General features: G+C 34.8%; 1 protein-coding gene across 7 annotated transcripts in view; it reads right to left on the bottom strand.

Moving 5' to 3' along the window:
* Positions 1 to 21734, bottom strand: part of TNS3 (tensin 3) — a 378141-nt gene that overhangs the window by 249460 nt on the left and 106947 nt on the right. For 6 of the 7 annotated variants that reach the window (XM_031957264.1, XM_031957267.1, XM_031957260.1 and 3 more), the window contains exon 3: positions 19812 to 19849. Coding sequence is in view for 4 of the 7 variants with exons in the window: in XM_031957260.1 (XP_031813120.1) it covers positions 19812 to 19849 (38 nt within the window). In the remaining 3 variants the exon portion in view is untranslated. Of the gene's footprint in view, positions 1 to 19811; positions 19850 to 20323; positions 20560 to 21734 lie in introns of those variants that run through there. The other variant, XM_031957262.1, reaches the window with a different exon arrangement.

The raw sequence follows: 21734 nt of genomic DNA, 5'->3' as shown, positions 1-21734 counted from the left end.
TCTTCTAGGTCTAATGCAACAACAACAAAAAAAGTTTTTTCCTGCCTGCTCTAAATTGACAATTTAGGCCAGTAAGAAAAAAAAATAACAATATGATTTAGGAAGATAAAGCACATAAAACAAAGAGAAAGCCATAAAAATACAATATTTTGTTAATGATATGTAAGAAAGTTCTAGAATAGTGTAAAGTTCAGTTTCAGCTATGTGATGTAGTGGAGACAAACTGGATTAAAACTGGAGCCTGTCCTGATTCTTCTAGTAATTTGTTACATGAATAAAGTATATAAAAAAAAATCATAGATCTTAGTTTCTTAGTCTGTTAATTGAGGATTCCGGTGGAAAGGAAAAAGTGCTGGATTTGACATCAGATAACTTTACTTCAAATCCCAGTTTTATCATGCAATACCAAAGAGAATTCAGGAAGGTAAACATGGACTCTTGCCCATGTTCATTACTAGAGGCCCTATCAGTGCAGAAGCCTTCCTTTCCTTTTCTTGGTCCTGTGAAGGCATCACAAAATTTGGGCTGTCATCTCTTGATTTTGTAGTTCCCTCCTTGTCGTACAATTCTTGGGTGACTTCTCCAAATTGCCTTGTTCTTATGCATTGCTAATTGCTTGGTGCCACGGAGAACTTTTTTGTTGCTCTCTGTTCATCCTTATTTCCTTTGGAACTGGGTTTATCAACCCCACATGAGAGATTAAGCTCCATAGAGATAACAAAAGTTTACAAGTAGAGACAGGCTGTGATCTTCATTATTGATATACAATTTTAATTAATTTTTAACAATTAACAAAAATATATTTTCTCTCTCAGCCACCTCAATTCCTACTCCAGTGACAAAGAAAAATAAAACCCCTGACTTATTCTTCATTGTTGAAGAATGTTACCATATCTCTGAGATCATAGATATATTTGAGTATGACTAGAAAAGGAAGTGGGCTAGCCATGAAATGAAAATGAAAGAAAATAGATCAGTCAATCCACAAACATTTATTGAGTCTATCATATTTCTGGAACTGGGCTAGGTATTAGAAATACAAATCCAAAGAATGAGTCTCTGATCTAACAAATGATTGCATTGGTATGTCCTACATTGTAAAAAAAAGAGGCCAAGAAAGGTTTCTAGCATGTTAGACAGATCTTCTATGTAGAATTCCAAAGAAATCCAAGCAACAATCCCACAGGATATAGAGTAATTCGAGAGGGAGGGGGATAAAATAAAATAATAAAAATAAAAAGGAATACAGAGATTGTGATCTGTACTAATCATAGACAGAGAACCAGTACTGAAGTGAGAAGGACCTGGATTCAAGACTTGTCTCTGAATTATCTTAATTCAGTTATCCTGAACAAGTAATTTCTCAGAAGAGTATACCTAAAACTATAATTTGCAAAGAAGTTGTCAACCTTAGAGGGATATTCTTCTAGGTGTAATCTCATCAATGAAGTCACAGGTTCTAGCTAAACTTATCTTTTTATATAATCCTCTGGATCAGAGGCAGCTTAGTGGCACAGCTAAGTTTAAATGCCACCTCAGGCACTTTTAAGAGCTGGGTGACCTGGGCAAGAGCTTGCTTCAGTTTCCTCTGCCTCCCTTGTTGTAAAGATCACACAACATTTGAATGTGTTAATGTATGAAAAGCACTTAGCACAATGCCTGGTACATGGTGGGATAATAAATGCTTGTTTACTGACCAAATACAATACAATTTCTTATTTCTACAAGAGGACACAACTTAGTTGGAGTCAACTGGTCTTAAAGGAATCCAAATTAATCTGTACATACACACACACACACACTAACATACACATACATCCCAACACACCATGGCCAAAGGCAAGAATTGAGACCCTTTAACATAAATGGCACACAATTGAACAATAGTTTTGAAATATTTAAATTTCAGCCAAAACGTGCCAGTTATTTCAGATGGAAGTAAACTCAAGCTGTCCTAGATATTTCTATGTTTGAAGAAAAAATATAAAGCAAAAACTTCATGGATTCTTGCCTAAAATATAAAGCATTAAGAGGATGGAGAACAAGCAGAAATTAATCCAGTTAAGATTCCAATTTTACTTAATGGACAACAGATAACAAAGATGGAGAAAGTGATGAGGCAGGCATTCAACCAAACATCATTTCAGTCATACTACTAAAAAAAGTTATAAAGTAAATATAAGGAAGGAAGGAAAAAAATCACTTATTAACTGCTTATTATACACCAAGCACAGTATTAAACAGTGAGGAAATAATTGTAAGCAAGAAAGACAGACTCTGTCCTCAAATAGATTACATTACAACAAGAAAAAAATAACACATCTGGAGTTGGGTAGAGGGATGGCCAAAGGGGAATGTTTGAGACAAGCAGACAGAAGGTGGCAATTCATTGACATTTCCTTACTAGAAGTGATAGTTTTGATTTGATTAATGTTCTCAAAGCTAAGACTGAGAAATATTGGGATACTGATGTTTGCTATTCAATTGATATCTTCATCACTATCCCTGAATATTTTTAAATGAGAAAAAAATATGTAAATACTTGTAGTAACTAAGTTTCTATCTTACATGATAGTGATGCTTTGGAGACAGCATTAAATATTATGAAAGCTGTGGGTACAATTCCTCTGAAATTTGCTAGTGATGTAGACTTAAAATCTATAAATCTCAGCTCCATCTTCTATAAAATGGGAATAATGCCCATAATATCTACCTCACAGAATTATTGTGAGGACATTTCCCACTGAAAGTATAGTTTCTCTTCCTGCACAGTGGCCCTTTCCTCTAATTAGCTGGTCCCTCCTACCATCTCCATATTCAGGATAGTGTCCAGGGCAGAAATGTTTTTTCATTCCTTTCTGAACTCTATTCTTAACTCTTTGGATCATCTCCAACATGCTGCTGTACCATCTTGGCAAAATCACTTTGGCTTTCTAGTTCTCAGTTTTCTACTAGGTAAATGAAAAGAAGACTGATCTCAAAGATATACAATTCTGTCAACAGTAATATAATCTTCCCTGACAGGAAATCTTGAAATCATCACTGACTTTTCTTTTCTTTCATCTCCCACAATCAATTATCAAGTCCTGTCAATTTTTCTTTCCTCATGAATTCTTCTAGATCCACCTTGTTCCTTTCCCACTGCCACTACTCTATATTATAGGAATCTCTCGGTAACTGCAGCCTCCTATTTGATCTTGCTGTCTCGGGTCTCTCTTTTCCTCTATCAAATATTTTATATGCTATTTATAATTTTTTGTGAGAGGGAAAACATTTCCTGTGATGGAGAAGAGAGTATAAGAAAAAAAAATCAATGATGATTTGCATCTTGTCTGGGAATTTAGTGCCAAAAACTAACTAATTAAAAGTGAAAAGGTCTAGAGAAAAATTAAAAAAAGAAAAAAGAAAAAAATTTGATATATGTATGATGATAAGACCATACAAGTGAAGATACTGAGAATAGGTTTAGACTAAAAGCCCATGTTATGTTCAAAGTTAAGGGATAAGAAACAGAAACAATGAAGACAGACTCGACAGGTAGGGGATAAGTTACAGTCATGAAACCCAGAAAGAACTTTCAAGACAGAAAGATATTGGACACTACCAAATGATTCTGACCAAATGGAAAAATGATGATTGGGGAAGTCATTGGAATAAGCAATTCTGGGGTTATTAGAAATCTTGAAGAGAGTCATTTCAGTTGGTGTGGAAGCAAAAGACAAACTTCACTAGGTTAAGGAATGAAAGATTAGTGAGGTAATAGAGGCAGCAAGTATATTGTTGGTTAAAAATTTCATTTTTAAAAACCCATTTACTATGGAAAACACCAGTGGAAAACATCATGCTAGACACTTCAAGTATATCATCATCCTCCTTTAACCAGTCCAACATTTAAAGAAAAGATAGTGTCAACTAATCTGTTCTTTATTCAGCTATTATTATTTCTCTAATTTAGAATGCACAAATACTTCACAAAGAAACCTCAGATATCCATTAACTAGAAGAATCTGATACTGATTATTATCACAAGTCAATCCTCACATTTCTGGCCAAGGAAAGCTCTAGGGCTTATTCCTATGAGTCAAAGGACCTTAAAGAATTTCATTTTCCTAAGAAAACAAAATAAACAAAAAACATTAACAGGTTGAATCTCAAACTAAAACCACAGTGTGCCACATAAAATTCACATGAGGTAAAAGAAGTGGAACCTAATAATGCCAAGGAAGCAAAACTAAACTATTAAATAAAATTAAAAGTGGAGGGATTTTGAAGGGGTAGCTAGAAAAGGGTCAATAGAATAAGCTAAATTTGGGTCCAGAGGATCTGAGTGGGCTTAGGAAAGTGTGAACACACCTAACTCATTACTCAAAGTGGAAATGTGAGAAATTCAATCAAGTTAACTATCACACTAGGCCCTGAAGTTATGAAAACAGCCCCTGTCTGGGACAACATATGGTACACTGGATTTGGAATAGGAGCTGAGTTTGAGTTCTGTCTACAGATAATGGCCATTTATTATGCCTGGATATTTCAATCAGTTGCCATGGATAACTTGGGTAATTCACCAAAAACCACTCCAAATCTCAGGTTTTCATCCACAAAATAAGGCTAATAAGATCTATAGCACTTACCTTCCATCCAGAGTTGTTATGAAGCTCAAAGTGAAATAATGTATGGAAAGTTTTTCAAAAATTAAAATGGTACACAAATTTCAACTATTTTTATTATCAAAGAGCTCTAGTCTAATCTTAGAAAGGACTTAGAATTGTCATTTATCCCACGGAGCTCTATTTCTCTGAGAAAATGAGAATGTATACTCACAAGGGTGAATATACTTGGAGGGCTATCTTTTACCCATGCCTACAATTACCCTCTTGGAGCACAATTATTGGCAGTCAATTCCAGAGTTCTGGACTTTCTTTTCCTATCATATTCATTAGTCATATTGACATCTCCTGTGCTAAAATGAGCTGTGTTTACAATGAACTCCATATGGTTCTGTTTAAAGAAACGTATTGACTCAGAGAAACTGGAATGATAACTGAAAGAAAAGCAGGATCAAGAGATTACTTTTCTAAACTATGAAGGACCTAAACATAGTACTAGAAGGAGGTCAAGAAGTCAATTGAGAAGGAGATGTTTAAATTGAAAAGCAGAAGGGAGGTCATAGTAATTCTAATGGTATAAAACCTCAAAGAGGAAGATAATAGTGATTTTAATAGAATTAAAAATCTCAAAATTTTACAAGTCATTGAGACTATAGGCTCTTAACCTTGTAGATACCAGGGAATCCGAACCTGGATGAGAAAAATTTTTTACTTTTATTTTCACTAATCCCTAATTGAAATTTGCCATCCTCTCCATTTATGAATGCAATGAGTCACAGTAGTATTAGCAGTTCCTGTAACTTTGTCATCAATAGACACCACAGATCATTTAATAGCACATTACAGCTGTTGCAGATATCTCAGAATAATATTTAGACTAATCACCATTTCAAATTTAGTGAGAATTATTAGACTCACCACTAGGATATATTACTGTATTACAATTGGGTTTGTTTTTTTTTTACACTGATGAATCTACTTAAATGCTGATTACCTTTCTTTGTAATTCTCTGTTTTCATTTTATTCATTTAAAAACATTATTCTGAAAATGGGTTCATAGACTACCAGACTATCATAGAGGTTTTTGGTGCATAAGGGCACACATCTGCATTGTACATATGTACACACACACACACACACACACACACACACAATTTCTAATCTAGATTATTATAACATCATATTTGGCCCACTCACTCTCTTCCCTTTCCAACCTATATTCTATACCTCAAATTCCAATGATTCCCTTTTGCCTCAAGGAAAAAAAATATAAACTCTTAAATGTAGTTTTTAAAGCCCACCACAATCTGGTTCCAATCTACCTTTCCATGAAAATTGTCCATTATTCTCCTTTATCCACATTATTCTAGTCAAACCGACCTGCTTGCTTTTCTTATAATACATTGCTTCTTGTATGTCTGTGCCCCATGTGCAGCACAGACAGTCCTGCTCTTCCTCTTTAGCCTCTCAGAAGGCCTAAAAGTTCCCTTAAGACCAATCATCACCTGATATTAACCTGGTTTTACTAGCAGCTAGTGCCCTTGTCTCAGAAATTAGACTGTATTTTCTATATACAGGTTGTTTCCCGCAATTTAAATGAATGCTCCCTCATGGCAGAGACAAATGTGTTAGTGTTTTGGTATCCTTAGCATGAAGCACAATGCCAGGAATATAGTAAGTACTTAATTAATACTTGGTGAAAATGATATTGAATAAGAATACTCTCTGTGCAGTATATATAACAAAGCCACCCTGACTTTGCTTGAAAACCTCCAATGACAGAATTCACTACCTCCTGAGGTGGTCCATGTTACTTCAGAAAATTCTAATTTTAGGAAGTTTTTCTTTTCATCAATCTTAAAGCTTTGTAACTTCCAATGTAACCAAGACAAAATTATGGAAATACCATAGATTAGGGCTCACTTTGTCTCTAGGGAAATAATTAGTCCTTTACCAATGGAAAAAGCCATATGGAACTACTTTCTAGTTAGACATCTATAGACTGAGGTAATGAGGCATTAATTGGACCAATTAAATAGGATTCATATTACTGAAACCAAAGACCATTATTAGTGACAGTTTTAAAAACAAATTTTTGATGCAAATATCTTAAAAGAATATATTAAACAATCACAAGAGGTTCCTTATTTATCAAAAGAGAAGAGAATGTTTGTAAATGTTAATTGAAATAATGGATATTTAATAAATGCAAAACTGAAGACTGGAATTTAATATAGCTAAATGCCTGAAAGCTACATTAATCCTTGATATAAACACACATTAAACAATGTTTTTTTTTTTAAACTTTACTTCATGAAAAATGATTCTATGATTTCATATTGGCAGTGGTCAATGTTAACATTCAGGACTAAAAAGAAATTTGGCAAAGAGGCTCCCCTTCAGTCCACCAACCACAAAAACTACTTTGTTATTTTATTTTCAGCATTCTCCTCTCTTAGGGAGTCCTCCAGATTTGGGTACATTTTTGCTCATGAATATTCATAAATTCTGTTTTATTAGAAGGTTATATTTTTTTAAAGGATCTAGAGGGGTTGGAAGATAAAGGTGTGATTTTTTTTAAAAATGCACTTCATAAAGAATCCTCAACTTTGGTTTAGTGAATTTAGATTTATATCCTAGAACCTTATATGCTCAGAACACAGAAAGTATCTTGAGGATAAGGTCTCCAGCCAATTCTAGGTCATTTCAGCATTTCAGTTCCTCATAATTGTATAGGTTTGTTTTCTGGGGCTAGTAGAACCACACACTTTTTTGTTTAACTTGTCTGGAAGAACAGTTCACATATTTGTTATTCTCTTCATGAAAAAGTGTTTCCTGACATCTGTTCTCAATTCAGAGGTATCTTATTTCCACTAACGCCCCTTTGTCCTATCTGTGCAAAGCTGAAACAGAGCAAAGTAATGCACACACATCTTTACTTAAAACTTTTACAGCCTGATGTTTATAAAAATCCACTTCCTACTTGTGATTGGTGTTCACACAGCTAATACACCAAGAATTTGATGGGGTGAAAAAGAGGGTCCTGTTCTCAGATTTCAGATGTTTTAAGTTTGTGATTCCATCAATCTGTCCCTAATGTTTGATCACCTAACATATATCTAAGTCTTCTTTGGATGAGTTAAGCTGTTACTGAATTCTATCTGAAGATATTAGTACAAACCATCATTGCTGATTTTTGTCTTTGGCTGATACAGAATAATATTTTTCTAGTTGTCTCTTCATGGTCAAAGAAAATTTCTGCCTTCATTGTTATTATTAACAATTTATATAGAACTTTAAAGACCACAAAAGACTTTTTTCACATCAAAACTGATGAGTGGGGTTGAATTTTGAGGAATCTGGGAATGGAAGAAATTTTTTAATAGAAATCTGCCATTTATGATAACACTAACGGGGCTTATAATTGTTATTTTTAATGAATAAATATTTTGAAATTTTACCAGGCAAGTTAATTTTAAATTCTAATGAATAAATTAATTTATTAAATAATTTTAAATTATATATTATTTTAATAATAGTTTAAATTATATATCATTTTATGTGGTATATGAATACATAAAAATACTTTAAAATTGTATATTATAAATAATAATTTCATTAAAAAATAGAAATAACCTACAGAAACAAAAACTTTTTGGAGAATAAAGGGGTTCTGAGCCCAAACAGTTTGAGAATTGCTTGCCTAGAGAAGGTTTAAAGGATTTGACCAATTACTAAAGATTTTAATAACTTTATACATATGAGATTTGATTTGACCTAAATTATGATCCTAAGAGATTTCTGTTTAGAACTACTACAACATTAAAAATACTAAAATAAGGAAATGAGAGTTGTTGCTCAAAAGAGCCCTTTTGGAGGGTAAGATACCCGTTCCTGCTATGTTGCCATTCCTTACAACTCTTGAGGAACCACTCTTGGTAACTGCCCTCAGAGAAAGTTTAAGGGTCACACTCTGATCCAGTGAAATTTCTAGAAACTTATTCTTTTAAATCAGATTCAATTCAACAAAAGTTTATTTAGTAATACTTAAGGGAAGATATTACATAAATAAGGTCGTAAGGCAACAGAGGCAAATAAGACATAATCCCTGTTGTCCAATTGCTCTAGTGGGTAAAAGCCTAAGATTAGAGAGAACCTAGATAGAGAGCTAAAAGTTTATCATAGCACTACACCCAAATAATACCTTTCCTCCTCCCACTAAAGGACTGTCCCTTAAAAAAAGAGAACATAAATTAATATAACATATATAAATATAATCTATATAACTATGTAAATATATACATATACACAAAGCAACTATTTCTGACAGCATGACCAGCATTCCATACCCACCGTCCACTGCTTTTTTATGGGGAATAGGGATGTGTCATTGTTGCTGGTGATATTTTAAAATCACTCTTCTATTTTAATTCCCTAATTTAGCCCCCTTCTTCATAGTGTAGTGCAAAATTATCAGAGGCTCCTTCATCAAAGTCAGCTAGGTGGTACAGTGGATAGGTATTGGGCCTGAAGTCAGGAAGTTCAAAGTTAGATTCAGCTGGGTGACCTTTCGAAAGCCAACTAACTTTGGTCAACCTGACTTTCTTTATCTGTCAAATAAGGATAAATAATAGCACCTTCCTCCCACGGTTGTTGTGAGGATCAAAAGAGACAATAGTAATTATAAAGCATTCAGCCCATTACGTGGCATAGTAAGCACTATATAAATGCTAACATTTGTTATCTATTAATAATTATTATTTATTAATAATAATATTATTTATTATTATTAAGTTGGAGATTTTTAGGAAGTTTTATAGTACCAGAGGTAGCTGTAATCACAAGAGCATTATGTCTTGTTCCACAATCCTCAGTATGACATCTAGACAAGTCACTTCACATCTTTTAGTCTCAGTTTCCTCCTCGGCATTTGCATCAGATGCCATCCAAGTTTCCCTTTCAGCTCTAGGGAGCTGTGAGCCTATTACTAAGACTGAATGTTTAAAAGGAATGCAGAAAGCTATAAGATCAAATGAAATCAGATAAGGGAGAAATTATTTCCAGCTGGGGGAATTAGAGAAGATTTCATGGAGGAGATGCCTTTAAAATCAACTTTGAAAACTGCGTGGGACATCAACAGGCCTCCATCTGGAGGGAGGGACAGTGGATTCTCAGAGGCACAGAAGACAAATTTACTTTTTCCTAGTTAACCAGTCCTAGGTACTTCAATGATTCTTAATGCAATGCCTACATTTAACACAAGACTTTTGAGGCATAAATTCTTGATTAAAAAAACTAAGTTTTACACAGTGCTATAAAAAATTATTTTTGTTATTATTGGAGGACAGTGTGATTTTGAGTTTTCCCACCAAACTAGCCACCTTCCTTTGGATATACTATAGTCTGTCAAGTCTGTCACTACTCTTCCTGAAATGGATCACTCATGACTAAATATGGTATTCTAGAGCTGGCATGACCACAGTAGAATACCATCATCTTCTTTGTTCTAGCTATGCTAGTTTTAATTTTTATTGCAATTGAAGTTTTTTGTTGGGTTTTTTTGGCTGTCTCACATTGCTGAGGCATTCTGAGCTTGTGGCTTACCAAACGGAGTCACTGGAACATCAACTAAGCAAGACAAAAGGACCTAGTCCCTAATACGACTTCCATGGAAGAATCCTTTGACAAACATCAGCTCCATTTAATTCAATTCAATGAGGAAACTAATATGACTATAGAATGCTCCACAAGGAATCACATCACTCACAATCTGAGTCATTGCTCTGTCCTATGTTCTGTGCATTAAATACAATATCTCTTAATAGCTGACTCTTGAGTTTCTACTCTGTAACAAAACCTGCATTTCTTCTCTACAGAGTAGAAACTTGGAGTCAGCTATTAAGAGATATTCTTAGCCTTGGCAAAGAACTCACCAGTATGGAGACCAAGTGTCAAAGTGACATCCTTGTTTCTCTTCATCTGAGCAGCATTTGAGCCATCTGTATCTGATGCTAGGAGGGACCAATTGAGGAAATGGCTGCAGCTGTGCAAATGTCATTGGGTGAAATCTGTTAAATGGCTTTTGTTACCCTGACTAGTACACACTAAATGCAGAAATAAGGAAAATAAAGCTAAAATACTAGAGGACACAATGACTAGGTTTTGTTGATTTGGGATAGAGAGAGGTAAATAGCATAAGAATCAAACAACCAGCCCTGGTGGGAAACTTAGAAATTACATGGTCCCTTGGTGATAGATGAGGAATGGTGGAAATGAGGGGGCATGTGGGTGCCCTCATTTTCCAGAATCAATTCAATTCAATAAATGATTATACAGTGTTTTATATAAGCAGAAGACTATGCTAAGTGAAAGGACCACAAAGATAAATAATGACAGTATCTCTTCTGAAGTAAATTAACAATTAGAAGATACAGATTATTAGAGATATAAATTTATATAAATAAAAATGATAGAGGGAAAAAACTATCAATGGGAAAAGATAATCCAGGCAAAGTGTTCAAAGAATCAGAAGACAGAGAGATGATTAAGAAGTAGAGAAATCAAACAAGTCTTCTTGAAGGAAGGTCAATTTTGAATCATTTCAAGGACAGAAATGAGGATGAAGTTCATCTTTAAAAAAAAAAAAAAAAAAAAAAAACAGGCAATTAGGGCTGCAGAGATAATAAGTGTCTGAGGCCAGATTTGAACTCAGGAAGATGAGGCATACTGACCAGTACTCTATCAATTGCTAGCTAACTGCTATTGTGATATTCACTTTAGACAATGATGGCCTAGGTGATAATTTGGAGGTGAAAGACTATCAGAATCTAGATGACATTTAGAAGTCTAATTTGCACAGTAATATGAAATAAGGTTAAATAAGAAGGCTGGAGGTAAATATTGGGGAGCCATATATAATAAATAATAATGAATAACAAAAAAAGGCTGAATTTGATTAATGGTCAGCAGAAATTAAAGGAAACAAAACTATCTCCAGACCACAGGAAAGGAGTTCCCAGTGCCCATGAGGAAGCTGTGACCCAGCTGGGTTCCGTAATTTGCCCAAGGTCACAGAGCAAGTAAGAAGGCAAGCTGGCATTAAAAAAAAAAAAAAAAAAACTGCTGAATTGTCCCTACAAAATAATGAGAGACTCAATTGATTATTTTCTTCTTTCTTTATTTTTAATTCAGTTTGAAAACTGTAGAGAAATGATAAAAACTAAAGCAATGATTCTTTTATTTCCCATTCCATATGTAAACCAACAGTAAGTTAAATAAATGAACAATTGCAGAAATCACTGGAGTGTCATAAGGAATTAAGAATTGACTGGAATATTCCAATAGACTTGTGATAGAGAGAACCAACTTCATCCAGAGAAAGGATTATGGGGACTGCATATGGATTACAACATAATATTTTCAAAAAAAAAATCTTTGTTGTTTTTTTTGTTGTTTGCTTGGTTTTTTTTCTCTGATTTTTTTTCTTTTTGACCTGATTTTTCTAGGGCAGCATGATAAACGTGGAAATGTGTTTAGAAGAATTGTGCATGTTTAACCTGCCTTGTTTTACTTGCTATCTCGATAATGGGGCTAGGGGAATGGGAGGGAGAAAAATATGGAACACAAGGTTTTGCAGGGGTGAATGTTGAAAACTATTTTTGCACATATTTTGAAAAATAAAAAGCTTTTTATTTAAATGATGAATTCTGGGATTTTTCCATTCAGAAGGCAAAACTGTATTCTCAATACTGAGAGTGATTTGGACTATGGCAATACTTTGAAGTCCTAAGAGATAAATAAGTCACACATAGAAGTTCACAAGGAAAAAAAAAAGAAAGGATATATACAGTCTTCTGGAAAGACACATTAAAAGAAAGGATTAATGAGACAGGATGCTTAGCCCATCTTATCTCTTCAATAATCTACACAAATATGCTAACCAACAGACAGAACAAGGAAAAACTTTTCAGAGAAAGAGAAACAAAAGAGAGCTATAAAAGAGAAGGGAAAGATCTAGGTGGGCCACTGAGTCAAGCGTAGCCAAATTCCACTCCTACCTGCCAACTACCCAATAACAGACATTATATTATAATTTGGGATTTTTTTGCTTGAATTTTTCTGGTATACTTAACATGTTGCAAAAATAGAGGCTTGGGATAAGGTACCAAAATATTTAAGTTAAGGTAAAATACAGAATCACTCTCTTACTGTTGGCAATCTTCTTAACTGCGGGGAGGGGGGGGGGAGGCTCCGAGCTATTTTAACTGTACTCATAAATTTTGAACAATAATTATACCAACAAAGAGCAAAGGAAGAGATTCCTTTCATGTTGCACATAAACTAAAATCAAGATGACCACTGTAATAGAGCATGGCCAATTAAATCAACTTTCCCCTCTCCCTCCTTCCCTCTCTCTCTCTCTCTCTCTCTCTCTCTCTCTCTCTCCTTCTTCCTCTCAGAGTGGGAATAAAATAATATGAATCAAAGCTTAGGTGGGAGTCAATGCTAACCCCTTCCAGAACAGAAAAAAGCAAAAAGGACTGAGGAATGGGATGACTTCCAGTTCACCTACCAGTATTACACAGAAAAAAGAGATTTCTCCTCGAAAGAAAAAAGCTATATATCAAGAGAAATAAATTAACTGACTATTAAAATATATCTTAAGATAAAAGTTTGAATCATATTTAAAAAAAAAAAACTGTCCATGTAACTAGTTCAAAGGCAAAGAAGAAAATATTTCTTTGCCTTACAGTTGAATCTGGGAATCACAAGTATTGGATTTAATTTAAACTATGTTGAGGGGAAATTTCTTAAGTGTCTTGGTCATATCTACTTTGCCCCCCAGTGCTTGATTCTCCCCATTAACTTTTAAATAAATTAAAATGTCAAATAGAAGTGTATGCATATTTCTCATACTCATAATAAGACTGACACTGCTTAAGGGAGTTAGGCTAACAGTAATAATTGTTATTGCTGTTATAAAATAATAGTAGTAATAATAATAACAAATATTTGTTCGCAACTGTAGGCTGAGTGTTCTATTACATCTAGCTGTCCCAGTAACAAATATTTGTAAAGCACTTATAGTGTGCCCGGCATTGTGCTAAATGCTTTGATTCTCACAACAACCCAAGGTAATGGGTGTTGTTATTATCCCCATTTTACAAATGAGAAAACTAAGGGTGAGAAAGGCTAAGTGGCTTGTCCAGGATCAAATGGCAAGAAAGTATCTGACTGGATTTAAATGCACATCTTCCTGACTCCCAGCCCAGGATTCTGTCTTCTGCAGGAGGAAGAGGAAGAGAAAGGATGACACAATCATTTTTATAGATTATGAAGGAATTTGAACAGTCATATATACTCGGTGTAAGAGGGCTAAGTAGTCATCCCCTGAGTTAAGGTCACAAATGTCTTATTCTACTTGTCCTATATGAAGTGATTTTGATGTCTAATTAATTTCTCATAGATTATAAGAAATTTTCATAATTCCAAACCACTTGACTAAATAATAATATAATATAATAATGTGATTTAGATACAATCAGGGGTGACAGTAGCAGAAAATCTGCATTAAACAGTCAACAAAAGGAGTTTTTCTTTGTTTACATAATTATCTATGTCATCATTTGCCAAAAACATGGCAGGAAACCAAATTGTTCTAAAGGAGACTAGAATTACAAGCTGTTCCTCTCACATCTGGTATTTAAAAACAACTAATAGAATTAGACTTCCTTTTTGTCTATTCATCATAATCTACCCTGATATGGGGTGTTCGTGAATATTTTTATTATTCTTCATTCCGTTTTTTCTTTTTCCTCTATGCTGATGAATGCACTTCAGTGATATCCAAGGGCAAAAGAAATTGAGTCATCATGAAGGAGTACAGAACATGACCAGGGTCAGGTGTTCTGAAGCTAGTTTTCACCCTGATTCTTCCTGTAATTTCCTGCCCAATGCAGGATGTTATTTAATTTCCTATGACTGACTAGAAACTTGAGATTAAAATGCTGATCTACCTCCCAAGGACACTAGAATATATTAACCAGGAATGAATCTAGAATACTGCCTTTCTTGTATATAAGGCAATCAAAAAAGATAAGTAGACAGAAAACATGAATGGATAAAATGAAAAAATGATGAAGAGTTTTAACATCTGTGTTCTTGACCCCGTGGTCTGAGTAGCAGCACTCTTATATGGATCTCTACAGAACTTGTTAGCCCAGATGCAGGAACAGCTGAGAGATATCCAAAGGGTGGAAGAAGTACTATTTGTGGTTTTAAAAACAATGGCCATTCAGAGTGGGAAGAAATCATCTAGACACAAACAAAGGAGAGCAAAGGTTTTCTGCCTTAATGTGCTCTTCCTCCCTTTCCTAGTATATGAATTATTTACTTTTTGTCCCTTCCAGTCTGACTAAAATTCAGCAAGAGATTCTGCCACCAGGATAACAATCACTGAATGAGAAATTCATTTTTCTAAAGAATACAAATTAGCAGGGAAAGAAACACTGGATTGGACAGTCCCTATTCCTTCATTTAAATCCAGATTCCAACACTGGATAGCAAGTTGATCTCAGGACTCTCTGATATAAAACTAACATCTTCTCCCATCTCCATCCCCAGTATCTTTTCTCACATGGCCCACTAGAAGTTTAATTTGACAATTAATTTAATGTACTTTATATGAAGTTCACAGGATTAATGATTTAGAGTTGAGAAGGACCTCAAAAGCCATCTACCTGTTGTAAATCCCCTCATTTCAAATAAATGACCTGCTGAAGGTCAAAGAGATAGCATCAGAATCAGGATTTTAATTCAGGCTCCCTGACACCAGAAGTAGTATTGTTGATTGACTCAGATTGAAAGTAAATAGCTACCATTTCTGCATTGGCAGCACTATTACACTCTGCTTGCTATCTCTTTATCATAATTATTTTTAATCATATTAATATGATTATCAACTAAAAGTAAAATATAAAACCTATTAGTACTATTTAAGCACTAAAAGTAGAGGCATTCTAGTGCAGGAACAGAAACTTTCTACTGCTTGTCTAAGGAGCATCTGATAGAAATATATAACTGAGATATTCAATGGCTACTTTATTATAGTCCATATTAAGCCAGTTACTTTATTATTTTTAGAATAATTCTATCCAGATAAAGGAAGCTGCTGGTTAAATAAAATGAACAGGATATTTTTCTCCTTTGGTGATTTAATACAAGTAAAAGGTTTGGGGATTTTTTTTCCTTCCTGAATAAAAACTGTTATAAAGCAGACAATAAACTACATTGGTTCAGGGAGTTTCTTACTAGCAACTCCCCAAATCGATGAAATCACAGGTCTAATGCAAGAAAACTAATATATTTTGAAATTTTAAATACTATATGACTTGTTTATTGTTTCTACTGCTAATTACCTAAGCCCCTTTTAATGGGCTTCTGTGTCCCTCAAGTCCTTATCTATAAAAAGATGGTGACCCAAAACCAACCAAACAAACAAAATTTGCTGGTGACCATCCCTTGGAAATGCTGGGCCCCATAAGTACCCCAGGTGTCCATGGTCTCCTTTAGTTAACTTGAAACTCAAGATTAAGCAATATCTTTCCAGATGTACATAGTTGGATTTTGTAATCCTAGGCATTTTTGGGTAGGTCAGGGAATATTATCCAAACTTCAAGGTTTTTGCATTTATTATCACCAAATGGCTTTCCAATGTCTTAATTCCTCTATATATTAGGTTCCACACTTGCCTTCTTTATTCACAAAACAAGATAATATGATAATTACATTATATCATATAATATAAATAACTCAAAGAAATGTCAAATTAACAAAAAACGGTTTCTCAAATGAGACACAGTTTTTAGCTTTAAAAAGAATGATTTATCAACCTTCCAGACAATCCTTTTATCATTTACCTTTCTATGTTCAAAGTGGCTTGTCAACCTCCTTGCTTTGTTTAACCTTTTCTCTCTCTACCCAGTTTTTAATCTCTTCCTATCCACTGGCTCTTTCCTTATTGTTTTCAAACATACCCATAGTCCCCCAAGCCTATTTTAAAAAACAAACAAACAAACAAAATCTCTTCATTTGATCTTCTAAAGTCCTCTCTCTTCCTAGGACCACTAACCTTCCTAGGACCAGCAACAACCACTAACCTTCTGTTCACATTAAACTCAGAAAAACTATGTATATTCATCCCACTCACATCTCAACCCCTGGCAAACTGGCTTATCGCCTCATTAACTAAAATGAAATTGCCTTCTCCAAGGGAAAGGGACCTGTATGTGCACGAATGTTTGTGGCAGCCCTTTTCGTAGTGGCTAAAAACTGGAAACTGAATGAATGTCCATCAGTTGGAGAATGGCTGAATAAATTGTGGTATATGAATATTATGGAATATTACTGTTCTGTAAGAAATGACCAACAGGATGATTTCAGAAAGGCCTGGAGAGACTTACACGAACTGGTGCTGAGTGAAATGAGCAGGACCAGGAGATCATCATATACTTCAACAACAATACTATATGATGACCAGCTCTGATGGACCAGGCCATCCTCAGCAACGAGATCAACCAAATCATTTCCAATGGAGCAGTAATGAACTGAACCAGCTACGCCCAGAGAAAGAACTCTGGGAGATGACTAAAAACCATTACATTGAATTCCCAATCCCTATATTTATGCACACCTGCATTTTTGATTTCCTTCACAAGCTAATTGTACAATATTTCAGAGTCTGATTCTTTTTGTACAGCAAAATAACGTTTTGGTCATGTATACTTATTGTGTATCTAATTTATATTTTAATATATTTAACATCTACTGGTCATCCTGCCATCTAGGGGAGGGGGTGGGGGGGTAAGAGGTGAAAAATTGGAACAAGAGGTTTGGCAATTGTTAATGCTGTAAAGTTACCCAAGTATATATCCTGTAAATAAAAGGCTATTAAATAAAAAAAAAAAAAAAAAAGAAATTGCCTTCTCCAAGATTATCAATGACCTCTTAATTGTCTGGTCCTTTCTGATGTCTCTGAAGCATATGATTTTGGTGATCATTTCCTCCTCCAAAATCATTCCTTTGCTCCCCAGATACCTGTTAAATTCTTCTTTCGTAGATCCACCCCCCCCCCCTTCCTATCTTGTCACTCAGTCCTCAAGGCTCTATCTGTCCTGGGCCCTCTTTTCTTCACTATCTCTTAATAATCTCATTAGCTAGTGTATGTTCAACTATCATCTCAAAGCAAATCACTCCCAGACCTCAACTGGCTCCTGAAATCTGATCCTGACTATTGGATATCTTATCCAATGGATATCCAAATGAATGTCTTATAGACAACCTAAATTCAACCTGTCCAAAACAAAACTAATCATTTTCATTTTAAGAAATACTTTCTTCCTAACCTCCTTATTTCTTTTGAGGTCCTCACCATTCTTTCATTACCCTACTTAGCACCTGAAAATGGTAAACTTTCTCCTCCTTTTTCCTTATCCCTCAGAGCTAACATTTGCCAAGTCTTCTCCTACAATATTTTTTGCACCTATCTCTCCTATTCACATGGCCACCATCATAATTAAGGCACTCATTATCTCTTGCCTTGATTAGTGGAGCAGTCAACTAAGTCAACTAGTCTTAATAACTCCAATTTCTCCCACATCCCCACATGGCTACCAATCAATATTTGTAAAGTTCAGGTATTGACTATATCACTCACTTTCTTACCCAAAACATTACAGTAGCTCCCTATTGCCACTAGAAGAAAATATAAAATCACCCGGCTGACTATCCCTTCATTACCTAGATCTAAACCCAATGACACTACTTGCCATTTTCTATTCATACCATTTGATCATTGATCTCTGTCTTTACAATAGTAGTTCCCCATCCTTGGAATATACTTCCTCCTCACCTCTATCTTGAAGAACCCCTAGCTGACTTCAGGGCTCAATTTGTATGCTCCCTCAGACACAAGGCCGATCATGATGCTCCCCAATTAACACCAGCCTCCTCTCCCCAGCACTTTCTTGATCCTTACTCTATATGTTCTATGTTCATGCTGTTGTCCATCATTATGGATCCCCGCTCTTAACAGAAAATAAATTATCTTAGGCCAGGTAATACTTATGTTTAATTTTTGTATTCCCAGGGCCTAATATAGTACCTGTTATATCACAGGAACTTAATAAATGTTTACTGAATGCATGAATCAAGAAAAATTATTTCCTAATAATGGCTTAATTCAGAGAGTGATTCAAATACCAGAATTTCATTTTTGTTTAAAATTAATCTACATCCCTCCAATAAAATACCAAGTTTTCTCATCCATTACCTTAATAGAAAATGTGTTAATCAGTAGCCCTTCCCAACTACTAAGAAGGAGTTACAACTTGACAGCAGAAGCCAACACTGGAAGAAAGAATTGTTATAGAAAGGCAAGCAATATTCAAACCACAGAAGACAATTCTAGGAGTGCAGAGCCAATTGGTTCAAGTCATTCCATAGACAGTGTAAACTTTAAGGTGATATATAAATATAATTAACAACTACTATTTCTACTGATATCATCACCACCACAACTAGCCAACAATCCTTTTCCCAAGCCAGAATTTAAAACGTCCAAGTAATATGGAAGTTGTATAGCTGCTGTAGTTTAATGTAAATAAATAAAAGAGATAGTATTCCTTGCTATAAACAAACAGGTTACATAATATGATAGAGTAAAGTGAGAACCAGGAGAACAAATTATTCAATAAACAAAAGCACTGTAAAGGCAAACATCTTCAAAAGGGTTAAGAACTTTAATCAATGTGATAATGTATCATGATTCTAGAAGACTGATAATGAAAGCTGCTCCTCATCTCCTGAGAGAGAGAGGTAATGAATTCAGGAAACAAAAGGAGACACACATTTTTGAATAGAACCAAAATAATGGAATATCTATGGTATGTCTATTTTGTTACAAAGGTTTTGTTTTTCTTTCTTTTTTTTTAAAGAAAAATTTTGGGTTGGGAAGGTGAGGAGAGAAAACAAATATTTAAGTAAAATGTAAGTTTAATATATATATATATATACACATATATAATATTCTCATAGTAGTTATTTTTCAAAGAAGCATTCTTTTTAACTAAGTTTAATTCTATACATTTCATGCAACAAAATCTAACCCATAATATACCACTGAAACAGAGAAATACAGTACTTACCTTTGTTTCACATTTCTTGTGGCAGGAATACTTGCACACTAGGAAAAAAACAAAGACAAATGCTGAGTTGCTTGACAAGCAATGCTTATTTTATCCAACAAGTCCTCCCAATCCTTGAAAAAGTTCCTATTACAGGACAGTTAGGCACTTTGGAGGGCAGAGCTGGAACTTTCCCTGATAACTAAAGAGATTATTCATTTATGATGTAATCCAAAATTGCAAAAGAAAGTTGGTGGGCAGCAAGCATGAGGGCATACCAAGTTAAAATTTGATAGTAGTTACCAACTGTTAGACAGAGTGAGGTTATGATGACTCAGGTGAAAGTTGTTTTTTTTTTTCCCCCCTGGAGATAAGCTACAAAGAGATTGATTTTCTTAAAGTGCTCCTTACTTTGGAAGCCAAATCCAAGCATGCAAGGAAAGATTCGATTACCCCAGAACACTAACAAGTATCAGGATATACTCAGACATTTCTGGACACCCGCTCAAAAAGAAAGAAATGTTTCAAAGTACCAGCAGAAAAGCAGTACAACTCCATGCTCTTAGCTCCAATGAAGTCGTGCATTTGGTTTATTTCTCCTTCCATTTCCGGACAACATAAGAATCAACTGTCAAAATAAATACATGTCTAAATTCCTACAGGCAAAACCTTCAACTTGGGCCAATTGTCTAAATTGAGCAGGTCATGTGTTGGCTTGAAGGTCCAAACAATGCCGATTTAAAGCTGGAACCAATGCAGATTTCACAGGACTTCTCCCCAGGAGGATGCAGCTGTCCCATAATAAGGAACTAAAAGCATTCTCCCTCTGCCACAATAGGATCTCCATAGTCACTGGCTGACCACTAGTTGCTTTTTTTTTTCTCTATAGGAAACAACTGGGCATTCAAAGACTTCAAGTCTGAAGGATGACAGAAAGAATTTCACCATCTCCTACATATACAAGATCAATCAATGTTGTAACCCAGTCAAGTCCTTCAAGTTTTCCTTGCATCCTGAATTTTAAATTGATTTTTCTAAGTTCCTTCATACTTAGGACCTTGTGTGCCTTCTCATTTTAAAAGGGATTATTTATGTTGTTGATCATAGAGTAAGATCAACCAGGAAAAATATTTATTTTTCATCTAGTGAGTGCACATCCCAGAAGTAACTGTGTTAAATGGTTAACTGATCAAAAGGATCTTGCTGTAGAAATGGGAGGGGGGTAATAGGAGGGGGTATCTCTATCCTATACAGATCATAAATATATATGGTTTGGAACCTATTTTGAATAAAAGCTATACCTGATGGATAGAAGGAAGGTAAAAATCCACATTGACTTATTTATCCATTTGGTCAATGATATTCATTGTGTATTAGTGAACTCTGGAATTCTTCCTGTACCCCTAGGGCACTCTGATGCATGTGATGAAGCATAAAGACTAGCCAACCATAAAATTATTTTAGCTTCTATTATGCCTGATTCTGAAATCTGCCACATAACTGGAAGAGCCACCATTAGGCAGGAAATCAAACTACCCTGGTAATAATGTCCATGGGTTGTATGTAGCCCCAAAAAGAGAAGTTTATTTTTTATTGGGATCCCCCAAGAGAGTTATATACAAAAAAGTCATAAAAATAAGCTATGTGCCAAAAGTCTAGGAACACAGAGACAAGCCTATCTATTTAACTTAGTCCAGTAAGTGAACATAAGAAATTCTAAGGCATGAAATCATACTTCATTCAGTAAGGACTTTAGAAGTACCTCACAGGCTGACTTCAGAGTAACAAATCATTCAGATTATAAGATACAAATGCACAACTTTGAATCCCCAAAGGCTCCAACTCTGAGGAATGCATACAGCATTCCAGATGTACCAGCATCACTTAAACAAAAGTCTGAAGGAACAAGACAATCTGCTAGCAAAAAGTTTTCATACAGGGTCT

This window comes from Sarcophilus harrisii, chromosome 1, assembly GCF_902635505.1.
Source record: "Sarcophilus harrisii chromosome 1, mSarHar1.11, whole genome shotgun sequence".
In the NCBI taxonomy this organism is placed as follows: domain Eukaryota; kingdom Metazoa; phylum Chordata; class Mammalia; order Dasyuromorphia; family Dasyuridae; genus Sarcophilus; species Sarcophilus harrisii.
Note: the sequence above shows the minus strand (reverse complement) of the source record. Positions and strands in the feature narration are given on the sequence as shown.